Source organism: Equus przewalskii, chromosome 4, assembly GCF_037783145.1.
Source record: "Equus przewalskii isolate Varuska chromosome 4, EquPr2, whole genome shotgun sequence".
NCBI lineage: Eukaryota > Metazoa > Chordata > Mammalia > Perissodactyla > Equidae > Equus > Equus przewalskii.
Genome location: NC_091834.1, coordinates 15,104,910 through 15,126,429, shown reverse-complemented (window position 1 = coordinate 15,126,429; position 21,520 = coordinate 15,104,910). Strand labels below are relative to the sequence as shown.

Genomic DNA, 21,520 nt, shown 5'->3' with positions numbered 1-21,520 from the left:
GTGCTTATTACTTTTTTGGAAGAGAGCTTTTTTGCACGTCTTTACTTTACCATTTTCTCTAGCATCCCTTTGAATCGGAATTTCTTTTGTAGTTTTTTGTTTTTCTGGAGTTTCTCTCTCTCTTTCTTTTTAACCTTATCAAAAATAGTACAATGTCATCGTAGCCTAAGAATTACCCAGACCTTCACTAGTTCTACGTATTGTCTAGAAATTACTTTCTTCCTGGAGACCCCTATCCTGAAGCCCTCTCACCTGTGACACCGATCTGGACTATTTTCCAGTTGTGCTATACAGCTCCCATTCTGGAACTTCCTGGCACTTGTAGATTAAATTCCTGTGTTTTGCATCCCTGTTGGATCTTCCTCTTTCTTTTTTTCTACTTTTATTGAGTTACAATTGACATATAACATTGTATTAGTTTCAGATGTACAACATAATGATTTGATATGTATATATATTGTGAATTGATCGCCACAATAAGTTCAGTTAACATCCATCACCTCACATACTTACAGATTTTTTCTTGTAATGAGAACGTTTACGTTTTACTCTCTTAGCAGCTTTCAAATATAGGATACGTGGTTAACTGTAGTCACTATATGTACATTAATTAGATCTCAAAAACTTACTCATCTTACAACTGGAAGTTTGTACCTTTTGACCCCCTTCACCCAGAATCTTCCTCTGTTTTGCTTGTTATCCTCATTTTTTTTTTGGTATAGCCTCCAGTAACTGTCTCAAAATGATATGTGGTAAATACAGGGTTCTTGAATGTCGTAAAATGTAGTTATTTTAACCTTTCGCTTATTTCATGGGTTGGATATGGATAGAATTCTAACTAAAAAAATTCTCCCCTTAGAAGATTGAAGGCGTTGTTCTCTTGTCTTCTTACGTCCAGTGTTGCAGATTCTAGAACTCTCTTGAATTCAGCTTCTTTGTGAGTAAACTTCTTTTTTCCTTCTCTTTGGAACTTTTGAGACCTTATTTTAAATATTCAGTGTTATGAAATGCCACAAGTTTGTGTAAATCATCTTTCATTCTGCTATAGTGGGTCCTTTCCATCTGAAGGCATGTTTTTCTTAAGCTCTGAAAAATCATCTTCTTGCTATCACAGTTTCTGGAATGCTGAACTGATTGCCTGACTTGATCTTTGTCTCTACCTTGATTTCTTTGACTTTAGCTTCCAGCCTTTCTATCGAAAATTTTATTTCAGCCACTGTATTTTTAGTTCTAATCATTTTTTCTTTTGTTTTGTCTAATTGTTCTATTTCATATTTTATTCTGGTTTTATAGATACAGTACTTCTTAGATCTGTCTGAGGATATAAATTGGAAATATTTTCCTTTTTTCCTAAATAGCTCTTTAATCTATTTTTGTTTGTTTATCTAAGTCTTTCTTTTTCATCCTTCTGGTCTTCCTCATAGGATGCAATCCTTAGTTCCTTGTTAGTTTTTTTAGTAAAAAAATTTTTTCCTTATTGTTTTGAGTATGGGACAGTGTTGGTGGTTTTCTCCATTATATGTCTGGGATTGACTCTTCACACCACTGCTGAGAGCTGACGGGTCACCTGGTCAGCTTTACTTTACAGCCTGTGGGGCTGGGCATCCACACCAGTCCCCTCAAACTGCTGGTCAGTTTCTTTGGAGCAGTGCCTTTGTAGCACACAGTGGGTTCCTCTCCCTTCTGATGGGGCTTCCACTGACACGTTTTCCTATGGACTGACTCTTGGCTACTCCACTTCAGCCCTGTGTACCTGCTGTCAGCCCGCTGGAGGCCCCTTGAAGCTGTGAGCTCCCAGATGCAGACTTGTCACTCATCCCTGCTGTGTACTCTTTCCCCATGCTCCTCCCCTTTGTCTCCACAGAGTTGTTGAAAGCTCGTCTGTCCCCGCCTCCTACTTCTTCCCTTGTGTTGTCTAGGCTTTTCTCTTGGCGCTTTGTTCCTGTCATCTCTATGGGTCACAGAGGTTGGGAGATGAGCCTGTTCCCAGGGTGACATCTTGACCTGGAGCTCCTGGAAACATTTCCTGTCTGGTTCCCCCTTGGTGCCTTAGCTCATTCCCTGTTGTGCAAGAGATGAGCATTGTAAGAAGCATGCCCAAATTTGGAGATTATCGTCTTATGTAAAGCTGGCTGGGAGGATTTTATTTGTTAAAGTGAGCTTGCTCCTGAGAGGCCAGGAGTGACGAGCCTCGACCTACTCTGTCAGGCGTTCACCACACACTCGAGTTCATGATCTGGGGTGTGCTGGGCTGCCAGCATGTTTGCTGTTGGACGCCGAGAGTGAAGCTGGGTTGTGCCCGTGGCTTTGCAGAATCAGCCAGGGAAACAGTGAATCCTCCCAGAAGTTGGGTGCGGGTGGAGCTGTGGCTCACAGGATGCCCCCAGAGCCTGCATTTGGATGCAGCGTGCATGGTAGCTTGTCCACCCAGAGGCCACTGTGCTCTGTGGCAGCTCTTTTGTTCCCTTCTCTCCTCCATCGCATACAGTTAGGATTTCTTGTTTTACTCTGAAGCTGCCTAATGGTGGCAACTCCGGAACATCATCCCTCCCCTTTCCATATTTTATTTGTAGATACTTAAAATATAGGTAGGTTACAGTATCAGATTCCATTGACAAATATAAACTCCACTTTGACAATTCTGAGGCTTTGAGAGTTTCTTTTCAAGCACTTTATAAGCATTTAATGAGCACTTGCCAAGCAACGTGGGAGGGCCATCTCCAACCGGTTTTGACACCATGTGCCTTTAGAAAGGCCTAAGCTCTCCTCTCCAGTTACTGTTAATTTAACACATACTTGATGCAAATACTATTATAAAAATATGTTTATATTATAAAACACAGAGATTTTAGAACTTAAAAAGAAGTGAAACAAAATAGAAACAAGAGTTCTATTTTTTTTCCTTTTCCGATTACTGATCCAGTGAACCCCCTGGGGCACACGGGCTTTGGATCCTCCTGGCTGGGGTACATGTGTGAAGCAAGCACCCAGCCTAGCGGCTCCCAGTGCAGTTGTAGAGACAGATGCGGGAGAGCAGGGAAGGGGCGCTGCCGGCGCAGGAGGAAGGAGACTGCCCAGGACAGGTCACAGAGGAGAGGTTAGTGAGCTGAGGCTTGTAGAGGCTGGAATTCCCAGGGAACAAAGACAAAATGCAAAACTAGAGGACCTGGCCTCACTCTCCTGAGTGAAGGCTGAGCTGTGGCCACAGAAATGGCACAGTGGCTCATGGAGGGAAGCCGTGCAGGACACGCGGCCACTCAGCACTGTTGGGCACGTTGTCCAAACAGCAAGATGAGAATGGAGGGGTGCATATCCCTACCACTGTGTGCCCTCTTGCCTTCCACCATGAGAACTGGGCTCCTTTAACTGGAGAAGGGATTTGGGTGGAAAACCAGCAGTTTCCACAAAGCATTCCACGTTACCGTTACGCATGTCAAAACAGATCTTCTAGTGCATTTACTTGAAGGAGATGGTGATGCATAGGCTGCTTCGGATGTAAATTGGTTGGTAGGATTTTCTTCACTCAGAATGCCTGGTGACCCCCAAGGACAGTCTTGCATCTTGTTCTCCTGCAGTGCGTAGTTAGGCACCTTGCAAACCATTGTCCCCTCCCATTTTGGAGTATGTTGGTCAACCCTTCCCACGTGAAATGATTCTCTTCTGCTCTGTTCCAGGTCTCGGTGGCCCTCAGCAGCAGCTCCATCCGGGTGGCTGTACTAGAGGGGAGTGGGGAGCGTGTCCTCATGGAAGGGAAGTTCACCCACAAGATCAACACTGAGAGCTCTCTCTGGAGCCTTGAGCCTGGGAAGTGCGTTTTGGTAAGTGTGGGCCTCTGCGCAAGCTCCCAAGTGGCCTCAAACCTACCGTGATGCTTCATACCCAAGGAGTAAGGACATTGATTCCTCCTGTTGGGGCAGAGTTTCCTTTGTATTTTGCACACAGCTTGGAGGGCACATGCATGGTCCTCAGCCGACTGTCACTCCTGCATCTGCAGCCTTGGCCCCTCAGGGTCCTACTGCCTGGCTGTTTGAGGTGGGTCCTGTCTCACAGAGAAACTCGAGTGCTCGAGTGCTGAGGCACAGACCACATGTGGCTACCACAGAGGAGGTGCTGGCGGGGGGCCATCCCCAGAGCGTGGCTGTGCTCACACGGAACATGTCCCCTCAGTCCCAGGGGCTTTTCTCCAGTGATTTGGTTACATCTAGGCCACAACCAAATAGGTTAAAAATGGAAAAACAGTTTAAATTTCATGGACGCCAGTCTGGAGGATGCAGAGTTAATAAATTCAAACAGACAGGCTTATCTGACAAAGTGGATCTCAACTGGCTAAACTAGCTGAGGGTGCGCAGGGTCCAAGCAGAACTTACGTATTCTGCTTTCTAGAATCTTTGAGGGCTCCATCCTTCCTCTATTAGAGCCTTGTGCCTGGTCAGTGGGCACTGCCCAGGGAGGCTTCATACAGCCAAGGGAGCTCGACATGTGAGTTCACTCGCTTCCTCTTTCCTCTGGCTGGGATGCCTAACCAGGGTGAAAGGGGCAAGAATGAAAAGAAAAACACCAAGTCTTTGGACAAAAAAAAAACCCTCAGAATTTTATTCAGTTGTGTTCTTCATATGTGCAAGCCATGCAATAAGGAAAGAAAGAAACGTTTCTTTCAGTTTCATCAAGATCCACCTCTCTTTGGGAATAGGTGCCTATGGGCCAGCTGGCCTGGTGCTGACCAACAAGGCCCATCGGGGCTCTGTTCTGTCTGCCCTCAGCTTGCAGGGACATGCAAAACCCATGGAACAGAGAGGATTCTCTCAGTGCTGGGGTAACTGGAGGTGTTGGTGCGCCTGGAATCCCCAAGCACACACAAGGTCCCCTAAGCATGACAAGGACACCAGGGGGCAGAGCATGGGGCCAAGTTTGCCCAATTCTCATTCTAAACCTTGCTCTGTTGCACCTCCCATGCTCTTTTGAGGTTTCTGCTTCTCTCCGTGATTGTGTGACAGTCATGACACTCTCCCCCTTGTCCCGTCACCCCCATGCCTCCCTACCCCCCCAACACACCTGAACTATTGCCCAAACTGTGGCCACTTGTTTATATCACCAGGTGCTCTCATTTGCAAATCCCTCTACCCCGCCTCCCGAGATTGCGAGAGTAGCCAGCAAGAGCCAGTGGCTGGCAGCTCGCCCTCTCCAGGTGCAGCTTTGACAGCTCAGGTAGCCTTATGGAATGTGGACCCAAGATCCTGGGTGACCTGTCATCCATGGGCCTTGGACCTCCTGTGTGAGGTTGATTGACTCTGCAGTGCAGTGCACACAGTCCCGGCGGGTAACTGGTTACACTGCGCTTCCGTGAGGGATGCTTCTGGGAAGCGTTTGCCACATGGGCTTTCTTGGCATTGCCTTCAGCTCTGTAAACCTGTGTGCCTGCCTGGGACACACCTGCCTGCCTCGTCACTGGCCTCTGAAGGTCCGCAGTGCTCTCCTGCAGTTCGTCAGGGTTATAATCCGTGTACAGAGGATTCCTTTTACTTTACTTCTGTAGAAACGTGATCATTACTAGGTAATGCACCGCTAGGGATTTCCATTGATAGTCGTGGCGCTGACTTCTTCATGGCTGATCCAGAGCCATGTGTGTTTTGTATACTTGTGACTAAATGTGGATATGGCTTGTGACCAGAGCATTAACTCCTTGTAATTACGGCCCCCATTTATTGAGCACACTTTGAGCCAGGCTCTGTGAGGTGTCTGGTAATGCTGTTTAATTCTCCACAAGCTCGTTTTACAAGTTGAGAGGCTGAGGCTCAGAGAGGGCAAGTAGCTTGCCCAGGGGTGGAGCCAGACCCCGAACCCAGAGGCTTCCCATTCCCTCCCTCTCCTCTTTCTAGCTGAAAGGCGCCCTGAGAGGGCAGGGAGCGGGCCGGGGGCTGGCAGCGAGTGCCTTGCAGTGTGCCGAGGGCAGCCTGGGCGGGTAGGCCAGGAAACGTGCATCGCCTTCTTTGCTGACCTTGCTGACATGGCCCGAGTGAGTGGTCTGCAGCTTAGTGGTCACGCGCCTGGGCCCTGCGGTCCCCACGTGTCCTCCTGTGGTCTAGGTCCTGGCTGCCTATTAGTCTTGCAGGTTGCTTTTGCCAGGCACCTGCTGCTCGAGGAATTATAACAAAGCAGAAGTGGCTGCGGGCTGAGATGCACCTGTCACTGGCTGTGCGCGCGGCTTCTGGGTGTTCTCTCCCCACTAACCCGGTGGAGTCCACGTGAAAACTTCTCTGGGGATTCCGGGTGCTGCACAAGTTCTTTCCCACGGTCCCTTAGAATTTTGATCTTCAGTAGATGGCATCACATTTCTAATGCAGTTTCACTACTTGTAGAAAAAGAAGAGGAATTATTTAGAGCAGTATATCCTCTTCTGGAGCTTTCCCAGCAGCATAGCCCCTGGCACACCTGGTGTTGCACCTTTTGATGGATGCGGAGCTGCTCCCCTTCTCCACTGCCTCCCGACCACGACCTCTGCTGCGCCAGTGCCAGCTCGTCTCTGTGACTGGAGTCATAATACGCTCCGTTGCTATTTACGGAGCTGAAGGTTTGGTGTGTTGTCAAGTTAATTATTTATTTATTGGTGACATTCGGGGCCACGTATCTGAGATGATATTGTAGCTCAGTGAGCACGTTGCTTTGATGTGTGAACACCCCGTTTGCATTTGCTGAGAGAAACAAGCCCTGCTTCCCTCAAGCCTCTGGAGTTGGAGCTTTTGGTCGCTGAGGTCAGCAGGCCTACCCTGTGCCTGAGCCACAGTCACTGGCCACGTGGCTTTGGTAATCACTGTGGCCTCTCAGGGTCTCTGTGCCTTATCCTTTCGACCAAGACTGAGAGCCGTGGTTAATCCGTAGACGTTTGTTTGTTGGTTATTGTTCAGTGCCAGGCCCTGTGCTAGGCTCCAGGGTGACTGAGGAAAATAGTCAAGGGCGCGTCTCCCAAGGGCTGTGGTGGGCTAAAAGGGCCCCCAGATGTCCTTGCCAAGCCCTGGAACCTACAAATGGGACGTTTTTGGGGAAAAGAGTGTTTGCGTATGTATTAAGTTAAGGATCTTGAAATGAAGAGATTATCCTGGATTATCCAGGTGGGCCCTAAAAGCGGTGACAAGTGTTCTTATAAGAGGAATAAAAGAGATTTCACATAGAAGACGCAGATAGAGGAGAAGCGAAATAAAGACCGGGCAGAGATTGGAGAGATGCAGCCTTGGAACCTCCAGAGGGAATGCAGCCCTGCGACACCTCGATGTCAGACTTCTGCCTCCAGACGGAGAGAATAAGTGTCTTGCTTGAAGCCCCCAGTGTGCAGCACTTTGTCATGCCTCCCCCAGGACTCTAGCACAGGCCTCATGTCACAGGATCGTTGTGAGGGCCACGTGGGACAAGAGGGGTGACCCTAGGGATACCTGTCACCTCGCCGGAGTCCGTGGTCCAAGCCTCTGACCTCCCAGCAGGCCGATGCAAATGTGCCGCTTACTTTCCCGCCAGCCTTTCCTCGTTGCCCAAGCCATGGATCCACATCAGACACACCCCGACAGGCTTTCAGAGCAGGCAGGGGTGGCAGCTAAAACCGGATGACAGTTCTTGCCTCCCTCCCTCCCACGCGCGAGAATGTTAAACGAGGCTTCTTGACTCTCAGGCAAGCTCCTTTCTTGGTTACTGAGATGTGAAATCAACACCCCCACCCCCCAGGCCTCTTCTGTCCCAGAACCCTGCATCAGCTCACTGTCCTCGTTTCTCCCTCCAGGTAGGGCTGACGGCCCTCACTGCTGTGGGTGGCTGCAGGCCTCAAGGCCCGCCAACACAGTGGTTTAGACATTCGTAGCCATATGTGAGGTGAAGCCAGTCCCCACGTTAACGTGATCCACACGCAGGTCATTTAAAATTGGTGCAGTGACTGCAGAGTGTGCACAGCCCTTTATCGGCTCAGCCTTAAAGCTCACTCAAGTGTGTGTGTCTGCTGCTTGAACCTATGTTTCTGTACAAGCTGCCTCTCCCCCATTTAGAGTATTTCCTTCAGTTACAGTTCTGAAAGTAGAGTGATAGGCTGACTGTATCCTTGGTGGTTTGCCAGGGGCTCTCCCAGAAGGGCGCCACATTTCTGTGGTGTCACTAGATTCCCATGTGCCTACTAGCATTGGGCTTTTTAACTTGTCTTTGCTAACATGTGCATTCCTTCCACTTGTTTCTTTTGGTTTTCTGGTGAGGACATGCGTCTCTTTATGAAGTGGTTCACTGTCTTCGCTTCCTTGCTGGCCACTCGCCCCTTCCTGGCCCTGGGAGGCCATTGTTATGGATTATGCTTCTTCAAAAATGCAAGTTAAATTACGTTAGAATTTTGACAAGAGCCCAAAGCCTGAAAACTAATCCATGAAATAAAATGTGAGCCCTTGGCCTTCAGTGCTCACGTCTCCCAGGACCCTCGGCGTTTCTTAAGGTGGTCAGATCCTTGGGTGCTCAGTTTCAAGCAGGGACGTGCTGAGGTGTGGGATTAAGAGAAGTAGGTGGCCTCAGGCAGCATGTTTCATGAGCGTTCTGGAGAAGTCACCCGGTGAACAGAAGGAATGTACCAAGCAGGACCAGTGGACCATGCTCCCAGGGGACAGAGCATGCATTCCCTCCGACCTGCGGTGGGGAGAATGGAAATTCCACTCGGTCGTCTCGAGCTCAGAATATGTGGGAGCTCTCCTGCCTCCCAGCCACACCCACACCACTGCCATGTTCTGTTTGTCATACAGTGCTTTAATTTTTAAGCTTGAAAAAAGTTGACAGCGTAAAAACCAAGAGGTTGCTCATAGCAGTGCTGCTCCTGGTAAGCCCTAACAGGTCAGTGGTCTGACTCCGGTCCACATTCTCCCTGCAGAAGTTCCTGGAGCTGAGCAGGTTTCCTGTCGTCTTTCCCCGTCGTCTGTCCTTGTTTCAGGGTGCCCCCAGAAGCATCATCCCACAGCTCTCACGGACGTCTCCTCGGCCCATACTTGATCCCATGGGTAACTGTGAGGAGCCGTCGTCCTCGCTGGGCACATTGCTTCCCTGAATAGACACGAGGTTCTGTGCTGAAGGAAGGAGAGAGATATAAATGTTAGTGAGTCATCGGCACAGGTTGGGAGTGCTGAGGTAAGCTGATTCACATTGAGTTCAGAGTTTCTTTGAGGACATTTTTGGAAAACTGTTCACCCAGCAGTCTAGTGTTTCCCTCTAGAAGCTGATTCTAGGTCTGGGAAGTGGGTCAATAAAAGGAACCTGGAGAAAGGCCAAGGAAGGGGGCCGTGTCACCAGGTTACAGCGACCACCCCCAACTGGCCAAGCTGGGACACTCTGAGCACCACATAATCAAGAGTGGGAGTGAGTGAAAGCCATCGAGACATTAGGCATCCAGGAGTCGGTGATGATGACTGAGGAGTGACTGGCCCCATCACAGAGAAGAAGCCCCCTGCCAGCCAGTGCACAGTGCCTGCTGGGGCTAGAAGCAGTGTTTCCCTGCCATCGTGTGAAGATAGGATCAGGGAGGAACCCCTAGTGGATGTGGCTGCGGGACATCATGCCTACAAGTGGGACACCCAGGGAAGGGCACAGCGTCACCTGTACAGCATCCTGCTAGGGCTGCTTCCCTGAGTTTAATGAAGAGGAAACACCAGACAAACCCAAAAGGATGAACGGTCTTTGGAAACAAGACAAAGGCTGTGAATTTTGCAGATGAGAGGGGACAGGACCACTAAAATGTGGTCGGGACCCTGGACTGGATCTTGTGCAGGAAAGAAGATGAGCTAAAGTTCTTGCATTAAAGAAATTCCATATTCTCAGGAACGAGACTCCCACTGAAATATTAGGGGTAAAGGGCCAAGAGGGTTCAGAAAAAACATCACGTGATTTCCTATATATTACACATATCCTCACACACACAATGAGAGTGTGTGCAGACACAGGTCATAAAGCTGAGGTGGTTTATTATATATTACACATATCCACACACACACGCACGGTGAGAGTGTGTGCAGACACAGGTCATAAAGCTGAGGTGGTTTATTATATATTACACATATACAGACACACGCACGGTGAGAGTGTGTGCAGACACAGGTCATAAAGCTGAGGTGATTTATTATATATTACACGTATCCACACACACACACAGTGAGAGTGTGCAGACACAGGTCATAAAGCTGAGGTGATTTATTATATATTACACATATCCACACACACACACCGGTGAGAGTGTGCAGACACAGGTCATAAAGCTGAGGTGGTTTATTATATATTACACATATCCACACACACACACGGTGAGAGTGTGCAGACACAGGTCATAAAGCTGAGGTGGTTTATTATATATTACACATATACAGACACACACACACGGTGAGAGTGTGTGCAGACACAGGTCATAAAGCTGAGGTGGTTTATTATATATTACACATATACAGACACGCACGGTGAGAGTGTGTGCAGACACAGGTCATAAAGCTGAGGTGGTTTATTATATATTACACATATACAGACACGCACGGTGAGAGTGTGTGCAGACACAGGTCATAAAGCTGAGGTGGTTTATTATATATTACACATATCCACACACACACACACGGTGAGAGTGTGTGCAGACACAGGTGATAAAGCTGAGGTGGTTTATTATATGTTATACATATCCACACACACACGCGGTGAGAGTGTGTGCAGACACAGGTCATAAAGCTGAGGTGGTTTATTATATATATTATATCCTCATACAGTGAGAGTGTGTGCAGACACACAGGCGATAAAGCTGAGGTGACTTATTATATACTATACATATCCTCACACACAGTGAGCGTGTATGCAGATACACACATGATAAAGCTGAGGTGACTTATTATATACTATACATATCCTCACACACAGTGAGCGTGTATGCAGATACACATGATAAAGCTGAGGTGATTTATTGTATATTATACATATCGTAACACACACAGTGAGAGCATGTACAGACACAGGTGATAAAGCTGAAGTGGTTTACTATATTATTATACATATCCTTTCTCACAGGTGATAAAGCCAAAAGGTAGCATGTTGACAGTGGGTGAATCTAGGAAAAGGGTGGATTCTTTGTCCTTCAATAATTTTAGCAACTTCTAAGGTTGAAATTATCCCAAATAAAATGTTTTTTAAAAATGAGGTGCCAAATAAGCACATGAAAAGATGTTCACTTTCATTAGTTATTAAGGAAATGCCATTTAAAACCACAGCAACGTATCACTTCACACTTGTTAGGATGGCTACTGGAAAGAATGGACAGTACCAGGTGCTGGGGACAATATGGAGCCCCTGGAACCATCATATACTACTGGAGGGAATGCACAGTGGTGCAGCCATTTGGAAGGTGGTTTGATGGTTTTTATAAAGTTAAACGTGCACAATCCCACTGGTAGGTACTTAACCAGGGAGAGATATGCTCACACACAGGCCTGTATGCAGCCTCGTAGATGACTGCCCAAATCTGGAAATGCCCACGCATCCATCCACAGGTGCATGGACAGGTGTGCCCTGACCCACTGTGTAGCAAGCAACTCTGGACACACATGCAGCCTGGCCCAATGTCAGAACCACCATGCTAGGGAGAAGACCAGACGTGAGGCTGCAGCCGTGTGATTCCATGAACGACAGGCATGTACCAGCAAGACAGCAAAGAGAGGATTGGGGCCGAGGGGACCAGGAGCCTTAGGGGTGTAGCTTGATTGTAGTGGTGGCTGTGCACTTGTCACAACTCATAGGATGTGCCCTCAAAAGGGTGAATTTTACCCTGTGCAAACTATGCCTTCACAAACCTGATTTTTTAAAAAAGGAACAAAATGTTAAAAATCAAAACCAAACATTAAGCCATCAGACTACTTTCTCAAAGATATTATTACTGGACCTAGTTCCTTGAGCTCCGTTCTAAGAATGTTTCACCGTGTCCTCTTGGTACTATGTCCCGTGTTGTTCACCTGAAAGAGGAGTGAAGTTCTGACCCTCTAAATGTGGTTGGACCGCCAGGACATCATGCTGAGTAAAAGAAGCCGGGCCCAAAAGGACATACATGTTGTAGTTCTGTTTTCGTGAAATGTCCAGAACAGGCCAATAAATGAGTTGTGGTTGCCAGGGCTGGGGTGGGGAAGCATTAAGACGAAGGGAGTAGTAACTGCTCGTGGGCATAGGTCATGAGAATGTTTTCATACTACATAGAGGTGGTGGTTGCACAACGTTGTGAATGTGTGAAAGGCACTGAATCGTTCACTTTAAGATGATTAATTTTACGTTACATGAATTTCATATCAAGAAAAAAATTTTTTTTTAAAAAAAGGTGATGCTGGGCTTATCCTGATTTTTGTTGGGTTTGTACAGTGCCTGTGTGGACTTACTCTGTGGACACAAGGGGCGCAGGCAGTGAGGCCCACCAGCTCCATGTTCATGGAGTCGCCCTCTTGTGTCCCTGAGCTGTGTTGGGCCTAGCTGTGTGTCTAGACCTGGCCAGGAAACCCTGTGTGCGGTTTGTGTGACAAGGACCAACAATGGAGCCCCAACAAACGGATAATGTTTGGGCTGACCCCCACCATACCATCCGGTGGCTGCTGGCCCGAGCGTAGCTCTGCTCTGCCTGAAGCGCTAGGTGAGGCGAGCGAGGCGCTGACTTTACCTAGAGGTGATCATGTGTATCACTTGGGGCTCGTGAGTTTTAACGATACATATTACAGAGATCTCAGCAACAATAATGACCAGTGAGATACAAATAAAATAAACCCAAAGGGTCTCTTCCTTGCAGAGATTCGTAGTTCTGTAAGTGCCTGAGAATCTCTCCTGGAATAGTGACAGTGTAATAAATTTCCCACTTGAAAGGTTTTCATTGCCTTGACACAAAGATCTGCAGCTTGTTAAAGACAGGGCTGAATTCTCAGCACTGGGGTCTCTGAGGCCAGGTCAGGTCCCCACCTGTGAACTGGAGAGTGAAGTCAGCAAGACACTGGCAGAACAGAGCATCTGGAAACAGACGGTTCACCCCAAGTGTAACCCGTGACGTTGGCAGAGTAGAAGTCATCATCTGAATAGGCGGGCAAAGGGTGCTCACCCCTCAGCTCTTCATGCCCCACACCCCCTTGGACAGTCAGAAGTGGGGGAGGTTTATTTTTGTAATGTGCTGAAATTAATGCGATGCTTGCAAGTTTTCTGAATATTCTCTCTCCTGTGTGACCTGCCCCTCATCAATGCCCACCCCCCTCATTGCTCTCGGGGCCTGGCTGGACCCGGGCTCTGCAGGGGCCCTCGGTGGGCTCAGGCAGCAGAGCTGGAGCTGGCAGCTTCTCAGTGCTGGAGCTGACTTCTCATGACCTGCAAGTGATGTCCATCAGGAGCACATGGTGTCCTCATGGGTGTCACCTGTGTGTGGGCCAGCTGTAGGTCCGCATTTTCAGGATTTCCCACTGGCCAGTTAACCTTCTCCTCGTGGAGATCCTCTGTGTGAGAGCTGCTCTCACTGCTGGCTTGCCATCTCCACTTCACCTCCCTGTCCCTCCGTGACTGGGAGTTTCATCCCATTGGAGAGTGGACAGTACGGGGGAGAGTAGGCAACCCACCTGTCACTTCTTGGCTCCTCTTGTAAGAGCTTTCCAAGGAGCCCAGTCACTGACCACGGGAAAGGGTGCAGCCTGAGCCCTCCGTATGTGGTCCCTGGGACAGGTGCACTTGCCAACAACTTCAGGCAAAGCCCCGATGTTCTGCCTTGGTTCCCATGTTGCAGTCCCTGTCTCTGAGTTCTTGTGACGTCCCCTGGGCTGAGCCGAGTCTGGGTAGGTGGTGCTTCCCCTGATGGGGAGGTGAGTCACATGCGGTGGTCACAGACCTGGAGGATCCCCTGTCACAGCCATCCTGGCCAAGGAAGGCAACAGGACAGGGCACTTGGGCTTCTGGTTGGGAATGGTCATCATCGAGTTGAGCCCTGGATACCTAGGGTCCCAGGGTCCCCCAGCAGGAGGAGACAATGCTGCACTTGGAAGCAGGAAAGGTCATCAAGAGGGAGGGAGGAGGGCGAGCTAGCTGGGGCCCAGCAGAAGGACAGTGAAAGAGGCTTCTGTTCGGGGTGGAGATTCCCGTGGCGTCTCCCAGAGGCTGTGATGTGGGACTAGGTGTGGGCAGCAGGGCAGCTGAGAGCTCTTGGAAATGTCCCCTCAGTCAGAGTGGGTGCCAGTGCACATGGGGTCACTGTCCTCTGAGAAGACCTGGGAGACGAGGACCACAGGTGCCACAGACTGTAGTCCTGGAGCATCAGGTCCCCAGTCCCTCCAAGCCTGCTGGCCGGTGCCCACCCCCCAAGTGACCCTGTCTCTGCCCTTGTGTACCAGGTGAGCCTAAGCAAGGCGGGCGAGTACTGGTGGAGCGCCATCCTGGAGGGGGAGGAGCATATCGACATTGACCAGATCAACAAGGAGCGATCCATGGCCACAGTGGACGAGGAGGAGCATGCTGTGCTGGACAGGCTCACCTTCGACTACCACCAGAAGCTGCAGGGCAAGCCACAGAGCCACGAGCTGGTACAGGCGCCCCGCCCTTCCCAGGCCTTCTCAGTGCCCATGCCGGGGTGGGGTGTGGACAAGACGTGCTGGTGTGGGGTGTGAATAGGGTGCTGTGCGGGGTGTGGATTAGGGGTCTGTGTGGGGTGTGGATGGGGGTGCTGGGGCCGGGTGTGGACGAGATGTTCTGGGGTTGGGTGTGGACAGGGCACACAACTTGCTGCAGGGCACAGCTGCCCACTGGGTCCTGACATAGGTAGCTCTGGCTTGGTTACTTGGTCATCGCCCAGGACAGGGCACTGGTTCCACTTCTGGACAGAGAGCCGAAGTGGCAGGGCCAAGACACGCCTGTCCAAAATGAGCTGTTAATATCGCACGTGTTCAGCACAGGAGGGAAGAGGCGGGCCCAGCACTGCTGCAGGGCTCATGCGGTTCTGACCACAGGAGGGCCATGGGAAGAAAGTCCTTCCAAGTCACTTGAATGTCAGAGGCGTGAGAAGTCTACATGGCCAGCGGCTATGGAAGGGGCAGGAAGAAGTCAGCTACTAGGGACCATGTTCACGCCTGTGCAGCACGGAGCCTGCCAGGAGCCAGGAAAGGATTAGATTGTACATTCTTCCCTCTGTTTTAATAATCCCAGGAGTGGCTATTTAGGGAAGAAAGCGTTGCTTTTCTCGGGCTTTATTTAGCTCCCAGTGTCCCACATGAATAGCGCTGGGAGTTTGAACCTCAGTGTGATGGGAGCAGGTCAAGTTCAAGCCCACGTCTGGGTAGGTGCATTGCTGGGCACCACATTCCGTGACGTCAAACAGAGGACCCTGCATCCACACCCCAGCCCCCCGCCATGCCATTTAGATTCGCAGGTGTCCTGTCTGTCTCCTGAGGGCCTTGCCATGTGGCTCTGTGAGTATTCTGGGCCCGTGGCTGTTGAGCGCTCCACCACTGCCCCCATGCCTGTCAGTTGTCCTCCATCTTCACTTCGTTCAGAGCTCACACAGACTTCCCCCTGCAAGGGTAGAGGAGCTGCGGAGGGGAGCACTTAGTAAGCGCCCACTGCATGTAGGTCGGGTTGGGTTCGCCAGGTCATGGATGCAGTACAGCACTCCTGAGAAGAGGGTGTACTTTCAGAGGTCACAGAATAAGTTCATGGTCCCACAGCTGCTCAGGCAGCAGGGGCGGAGTGTGAACCCTGGGCTGGTTCCAGGCCTCTCTCTCATTCCTGCCCTGAATCTCTGAATCTTCTCTTGGTGTGGCTTCCTGACCATCTGGGCTTACAGGGCTGGAGCCAGGACTAAGGTCAGCCATCGGATCATGGATGTCTTGCTGGTCATGTCCATGGAAAGTGGCCATCGCTAAGCCCAAGGGGCATAGGACTCGGAGCACAGCTCACCTCTGTGCACGTTTAGACAGCAGTTTTAATCTAGTTGCACTCTATCTGCCTATGGCCACTGGACAAAGGAGCAGTCTGAACACTGGCCCTGTGGGAGGGGCCTCATGCAGCTGTCATAGGCCTGAGTGTCCCTGCCCGAAAGTGGGCAGGCTCAGAGACGTGAGGCCTGAGTGGGGAGCAGGAGGTCCCTGCTGACTGGCCCAGAGATGGGGCTGGCTGATGAGGAAGGATCTGAAGAAAGAAGAGCCTTGGAGATGCTGTCGTATGATGGAAAGACCTTTGTGGTTTGAGTCAAGGGATTCTGGAAGGGCTTGCTATGTGCCAGGTAGCGTGCTGACCGTGGGGGGACGTGAGTACCTGACCAAGAGCAATGCCTTTGGAGACCTTCGTTAGACAGAGGAACCCAGGGCTGGCAGTACATGTGGCAGGACCCAGGGGTGATCTGGAGATACTAAAAGATTGATGTCTCAAGGCCGTGGTAATGGAGGTGGGAGAGTGTCCGAGGGCCTGGCCTGGCACCAGCACTGCCACCTGGGAGTCATCTAAGCTTGGCAGGGATTCAAGAAGGAGCATCTGGAATGAGGTTCACCTCCCGGGGGTTCCACATGGAGTGTCCTCAGCACACAGGTGGTGAGGGAAGCGCAGTGTTGGGAGCCGGGTTTGGGACCAAGAGAAGAGTATGGAGGCACAAGGAGCCACATGAGGAGCTGTCAGAGCTGCTGTGGCCTGGCAGTGAGGGAGCTGAACTTGGTGAAACTTGGCAGTTGAAAGCTGTACAGCCACGGATGGTTTAACCCACAGTCTCTGTGGTCCCTGGAGGAAAGCCAGTCCCCAGAAGAAGGAAATGAGGGTCAGCAGGACCCACTGGTGTCTTCAGATGAGGGCCAAGGGGAGGAGAGGTGGCTTAAGAAAGTAGGTGGATGGGGGCCAGCCCGCTGGCACAGTGGTTAAGTGTGCACGGCACAGCAGTTGAGCGTGCACATTCCGTTTCAGTGGCCCGGGGTTTGCGGCTTGGGTCCCAGCTGTGGACATGGCACTGCTCAGCAAGCCATGCTGTGGCAGGCATCCCACATATACAGTAAAGGAAGATGGGCACGGGTGTCAGCTCAGGGCCAGTCTTCCTCAGCAAAAAGAGGAGGATTGGCAGCAGATGTTAGCTCAGGGCTAATCTTCCTCAAAAAAAAAAGAAAGTAGGTGGTGATGATGGCACTGCATCGTTTCCTGAGGGGCCTGGGGCAGGACAGATGTGGGGAGTGAGCCGAGGGCTCCATGTTGGAGTTTGGAGTGTGAGGGCTTGTCATACGGCCCATGATGAGGCCAGTGCATGGGACATCGTCATGGGTCAAGGCTCAGAGGGAGTGAGTGCTCTGTGCAGAGCTCACCTGAGAGACAAGGGTACTCGGATGGGGGCCTTAAAAGGAGTGAGGGGCCAGGAATCCAAAAAAGAGGGGGCAGTGGGCAGGAGGTGGAGGAAGAGGGTACAGGCGGAGGCCACTGGGAAACTTCTGGCTGGGGCGACAAGCCAGTCACCTCGCGACTGTGGCCACCACCCTCCCCTGCTGGCACAGTGAGTTGGGCACTGGGCGGATCCCTCATGTTTGGTGGCTGGCCTGCAGGGCTGCAGCACATGCTTCTCCGGGTGCTCTTCCAACGTCTTGGTGTGTGTTGTCTGCACCAAGTTGGGAGAAATATCGATTAATCCCCAATACTCACTATGTGTCTTTGTCACACCTGCTGCTGCACCACTTAGGTTTATTAACAGGGAAAAGAAGACCCTTGTCAGGAGGACAGTCCTGAAGCCTCGTCAGACATCAGACATTTTGCCCACTGCTCAGTCTGCAGGCCTTGAGACCAGTGAGCGGCGGGAGTTGCTGCCTTAGGGTAGCCCAGGCCCCGCAGCAGCGAGTCTCTGATTTCTCCTGGTCAGATGAAGGGGGGGTGGCCCCCAGCCCACTGCGTCTGCAGGGAAGAAGAGGGTCCTGCGGCACAAGGAGGTGCCTTCCTCTCAGACTCTGCATCTTGCATGCCTGGCCCAGTGCACTGCTCGGCTGGACAACGTTCCAGACTGTCCGCGGCCTGGGCTAGCTGATGAGCGGCCCCGCCTCCACCTCCCAGGGGCTGCGGGGTCTGCGACGAGGGAGTCTAGTTTGACCTCCTGAGGTCTCTCCCTCTGAGTCACAGCCTGGATCCCGCCTGGATTATCTGAGGGTGTGGGCCTCCATGCTGCCAGTCTCCTCCCTGGGGAAAGGGAGCAGGCTCATCCCCCTGCGCCTCAGTTGGCCCGTGGGCTGTATCCCTCAGGCCATTAGGAGTTTGGACAGAGATTCCTGGTGAGGAGGAACAGCAGCTGAACCAGGAAGGCAGCCAGCGCTCGCTGGATACAAGATGGGGTGGAATCGGCATGTGGGGAGCACAGGCTGGCAGACAGTCGCAGTCACCCCAGGCAGGTCCCCCTCTGGAGGAAGCAGAGCGGAGTCCTGCTCTGGGATGTTAACCTGTCTGTCTGTTTTCTGTTTGTAGAAAGTCCATGAGATGCTGCAGAAGGGGTGGGATGCTGAAGGCTCTCCCTTCCGAGGCCAGCGATTCGACCCGGCCATGTTCAACATCTCCCCAGGGGCTGTGCAGTTTTAAAACTGAAGGAAAGGAAGCCCTCACCAGCGGCAGGCCTGGGCTCCCTCCTGTCTGGGCCTCACTGTCTGGCTCACCCTCACCAACCTTTCTTTCGAGGGTGAACCCAATCTCTGCCCCGCCCTGCATCTCCAGACTGTTCCAGAGCAGGGTGGGCCGAGAGGGTGTTGGAGAGCAAGGGCCGTCCCAGCAGACATAGCTCTGGCCCCTGTCGCCCCCGTTACCTGTGCTCTGCCTGCTGCTCTTTGCGCTTTGCTTGCTTTTCTTGTGTAGGGGGCGGGGCATGAGTGTGAGACCGGCTTTTGAAGCTGGGCGGAGGGGCCGCTCTCCTGGGCAGTTTGGGGAACCCTCAGCCGTGACGTCTTGCTGGGTGCGTTTATGTGCGGTCTCACTCCTCTGCTTGTAAGTGTCCAGCGCCTGCCTCAGCCTCGTCGTGGAGCAGCAGAAAGTGGAGTTCTGGATGTTGAGAGAAAGTCTCGTGGCCTCAGGCTTGGCACAGCAGGATCTGTCTGTCTTCTGACTGGGTGGCCCTGCTCCCACCTGACCTGGCACTTTCCTCTTGTGGGACTGATTCTCATCCAAGTGCGCCAGGCCAGGCTCTGTCAGGAAACCACGGCCCCTGGTCCCTTCTTGGCTGAGGCCAGATCATGCTGCGCGGAGCTCACAGCTCTGTTCCCACCACTCTCCCAGGACCTGGAGCCCGCACCCCAATCCTAGAGGGCCCTGTGTACGTGTCACCAGGACCACGGGGCTGCCTTGTTGGGTGGTCACCTTGCAGGTCTCCACACCCTGCAGCCTGCCCTTGTGGGCTCTGTCCACTGGGCTGGGGGAGGAGGAGCCCTGTCTGGAAGGTGGTCCTTCCAGAGACTGCCACCTTCATTGCAGTGTGACTCACAGGGTGGCTGACAGCCCTGTAAGAAGCATCCCTGAGGCCCTGATCACTCTGATGCCATTGCTGGAGGTGCAGATACGAGGTGGCTGGTGGGAGTACTGCCAAGGGGACACAGCTCTGTTGTCTACAGTCATCACCGAGGCTGCCCATGGAGCTGCCAAGACCCTTCTTCAGGGCCCCTAGGATTTTCATGTCCGTCCCACATGGCAAAAGGTCTCATGGCAGGCGTCTGCCTGAGAACCCTTCTCACATGTCTTATCCCCCCGGCCACCCCATGTGGGGTCTTCCGGAGTGACAAGGTGGGGTGTGGCGCACCGGCACTTGGCTACTGGGGAGACTTTGGGAGCTGTGGACTCCGTTGTCAGTTGTCTTCCTCTCGCCTGATTTTATTTTCAGTGTTGCATTTCTCCCCACCCTGCCCGCTGTAACAGCAGTGTACCGTGTCTGGGAGTGGCAGGCTGGGGGGTTGCTGGTCGCACATGGCTGATTACGGGTCAGCCTTGCTGTCTTGCGGACATCCTCTGCTCCTTGCTGCCAGCCTAGGCCCTGGAGCTGGTGCACTCTACCTGTTTTCTCTCTTTAGACACGACAGCAGCACATTGGCCCCTGAGCTCCATCAGCTGAGGTCTGCAGAAAGCAGGGTGCCCACCTGCGAAGTTGCCTCGTCTCCAGTGTTGGTTTGCAATAAAACTGTATTTAAGCATCTCTCTGTCTGTGTATGACATTCACTGCCAAGTTCTGTGTCTGCGTGGTCATTGCCAGAATTCTAGCCATGAGGTCCTGGGCCCATGTACACAGCAAATGCCAAGATGAGGCATTCCTACATATCTCCTGAAGATGTTTCCCATCCCACCTGCACATTGGTGAGACTTCACACAGCTTTCAGAAATCTAGTAAGCTTTTTTTTTCCTAGTAAGGAAAAAAGGATTGTAGCTGTACAACTTACATCCGTTGCCAGCAGGTTCTGAAAAGCCAAGATGAGCACAGGACTCAGAACACTTCAGCTGGAGAGCCCTCGGTACCCCCTTTTCCTGCACTCGTCCTGGAACACTGGGCTCACGTGTCTGCCTGCACCCCCGCCAGGCACCACAGGTGTCTGATGCATCCCTTTCCTCAGTCCCCTTGCTGTGTCAGGAGCTGGGTTCAGTGGGCAGAGCCTAGCCCGTATTTCCTGATAAGCATTTCTTGAATGAATGAAGAATACTTAGATGGCTGAATGGTGGCCTTACCAAGCAAACTCCCAGGCCAGAAATAAGCTGCCAGGAAGGAGGGGCACTGTCTTTCAACAGTTTGTCCCCAAAACGTGCAGGAGGGAGAACAGTCAAGAGTGTTCTATGTGGAAATGTGTCTGGGAGGCGGCAGCTGCCTTACAAAAACCTTGACCACCCAGAACACAGCTTGGGGAACAGACCCAACCCACCTTCAATCTGGTCCTGGGGTGGGCCAACTGGCAGTGAGCTCAGCCCGGGATGGGATAGGTCATCTCCATGAATAGAGAGAGTAGAGTTGTGGGCGCAGAACCCGGCTAGCCCTGAGTAAGCGCTCTCTGGCCGCTAATGCTGGTCACAGGTGTTTATGGCTGCTGTAAGCAGCACTGGCCTCTGGAACCCCCAACTACCTGGGTTAGTGGCCCAGATAAAGCATAAAGATAAAGACCTAGGCCCTCAGGACTGGGGATGGACTCAGGAGGCCAGGCAGAGCCCCCATGCCCTGTGCACCCCAGGTGTGGGTCAGGCCTTAGATTTGACCCCAAATTCCCAAGGGCTCCAGTAGGATGGAACAAGCTGGGGAGGGGGCCAGAGGGGGACAGGGAGGGCAGCCCCTTAGAGTCCCCGCCAGCCTCTGCGTGTCTGCCCTCCCATCCTCCCAAGCCTCTCTCCCTCATCTCCCCAGCGAGTCCCAGCCCACCGTGTGTGGTCCCTAGGACCTTGGCCCACCACTTGCTCCACCAGGAAACTCGAAGCTGGTGCCAGCAGGAAGGAGCAGGCCTGAGCCCAGGTGTGCAGGGTGACAGATCTCACAAAACCACCTGTTGACCCCTCCAGGGGCATTGTGACCCCACAGACCCCCCAC

The 21,520-nt window shown here is 51.8% G+C and overlaps 1 protein-coding gene across 1 annotated transcript in view; it reads left to right on the top strand.

Moving 5' to 3' along the window:
• Positions 1-20,152, top strand: part of NUDCD3 (NudC domain containing 3) — a 95,027-nt gene extending 74,875 nt beyond the window's left edge. Inside the window, exons 4-6 of the mRNA XM_008526254.2 lie at positions 3,675-3,818; positions 14,370-14,558; positions 18,448-20,152. Coding sequence (XP_008524476.1) covers positions 3,675-3,818; positions 14,370-14,558; positions 18,448-18,558 — 444 coding nt within the window. The 3' untranslated portion in view covers positions 18,559-20,152. The remainder of the gene's footprint in view (positions 1-3,674; positions 3,819-14,369; positions 14,559-18,447) is intronic.
• Positions 20,153-21,520: the final 1,368 nt, after the last annotated feature.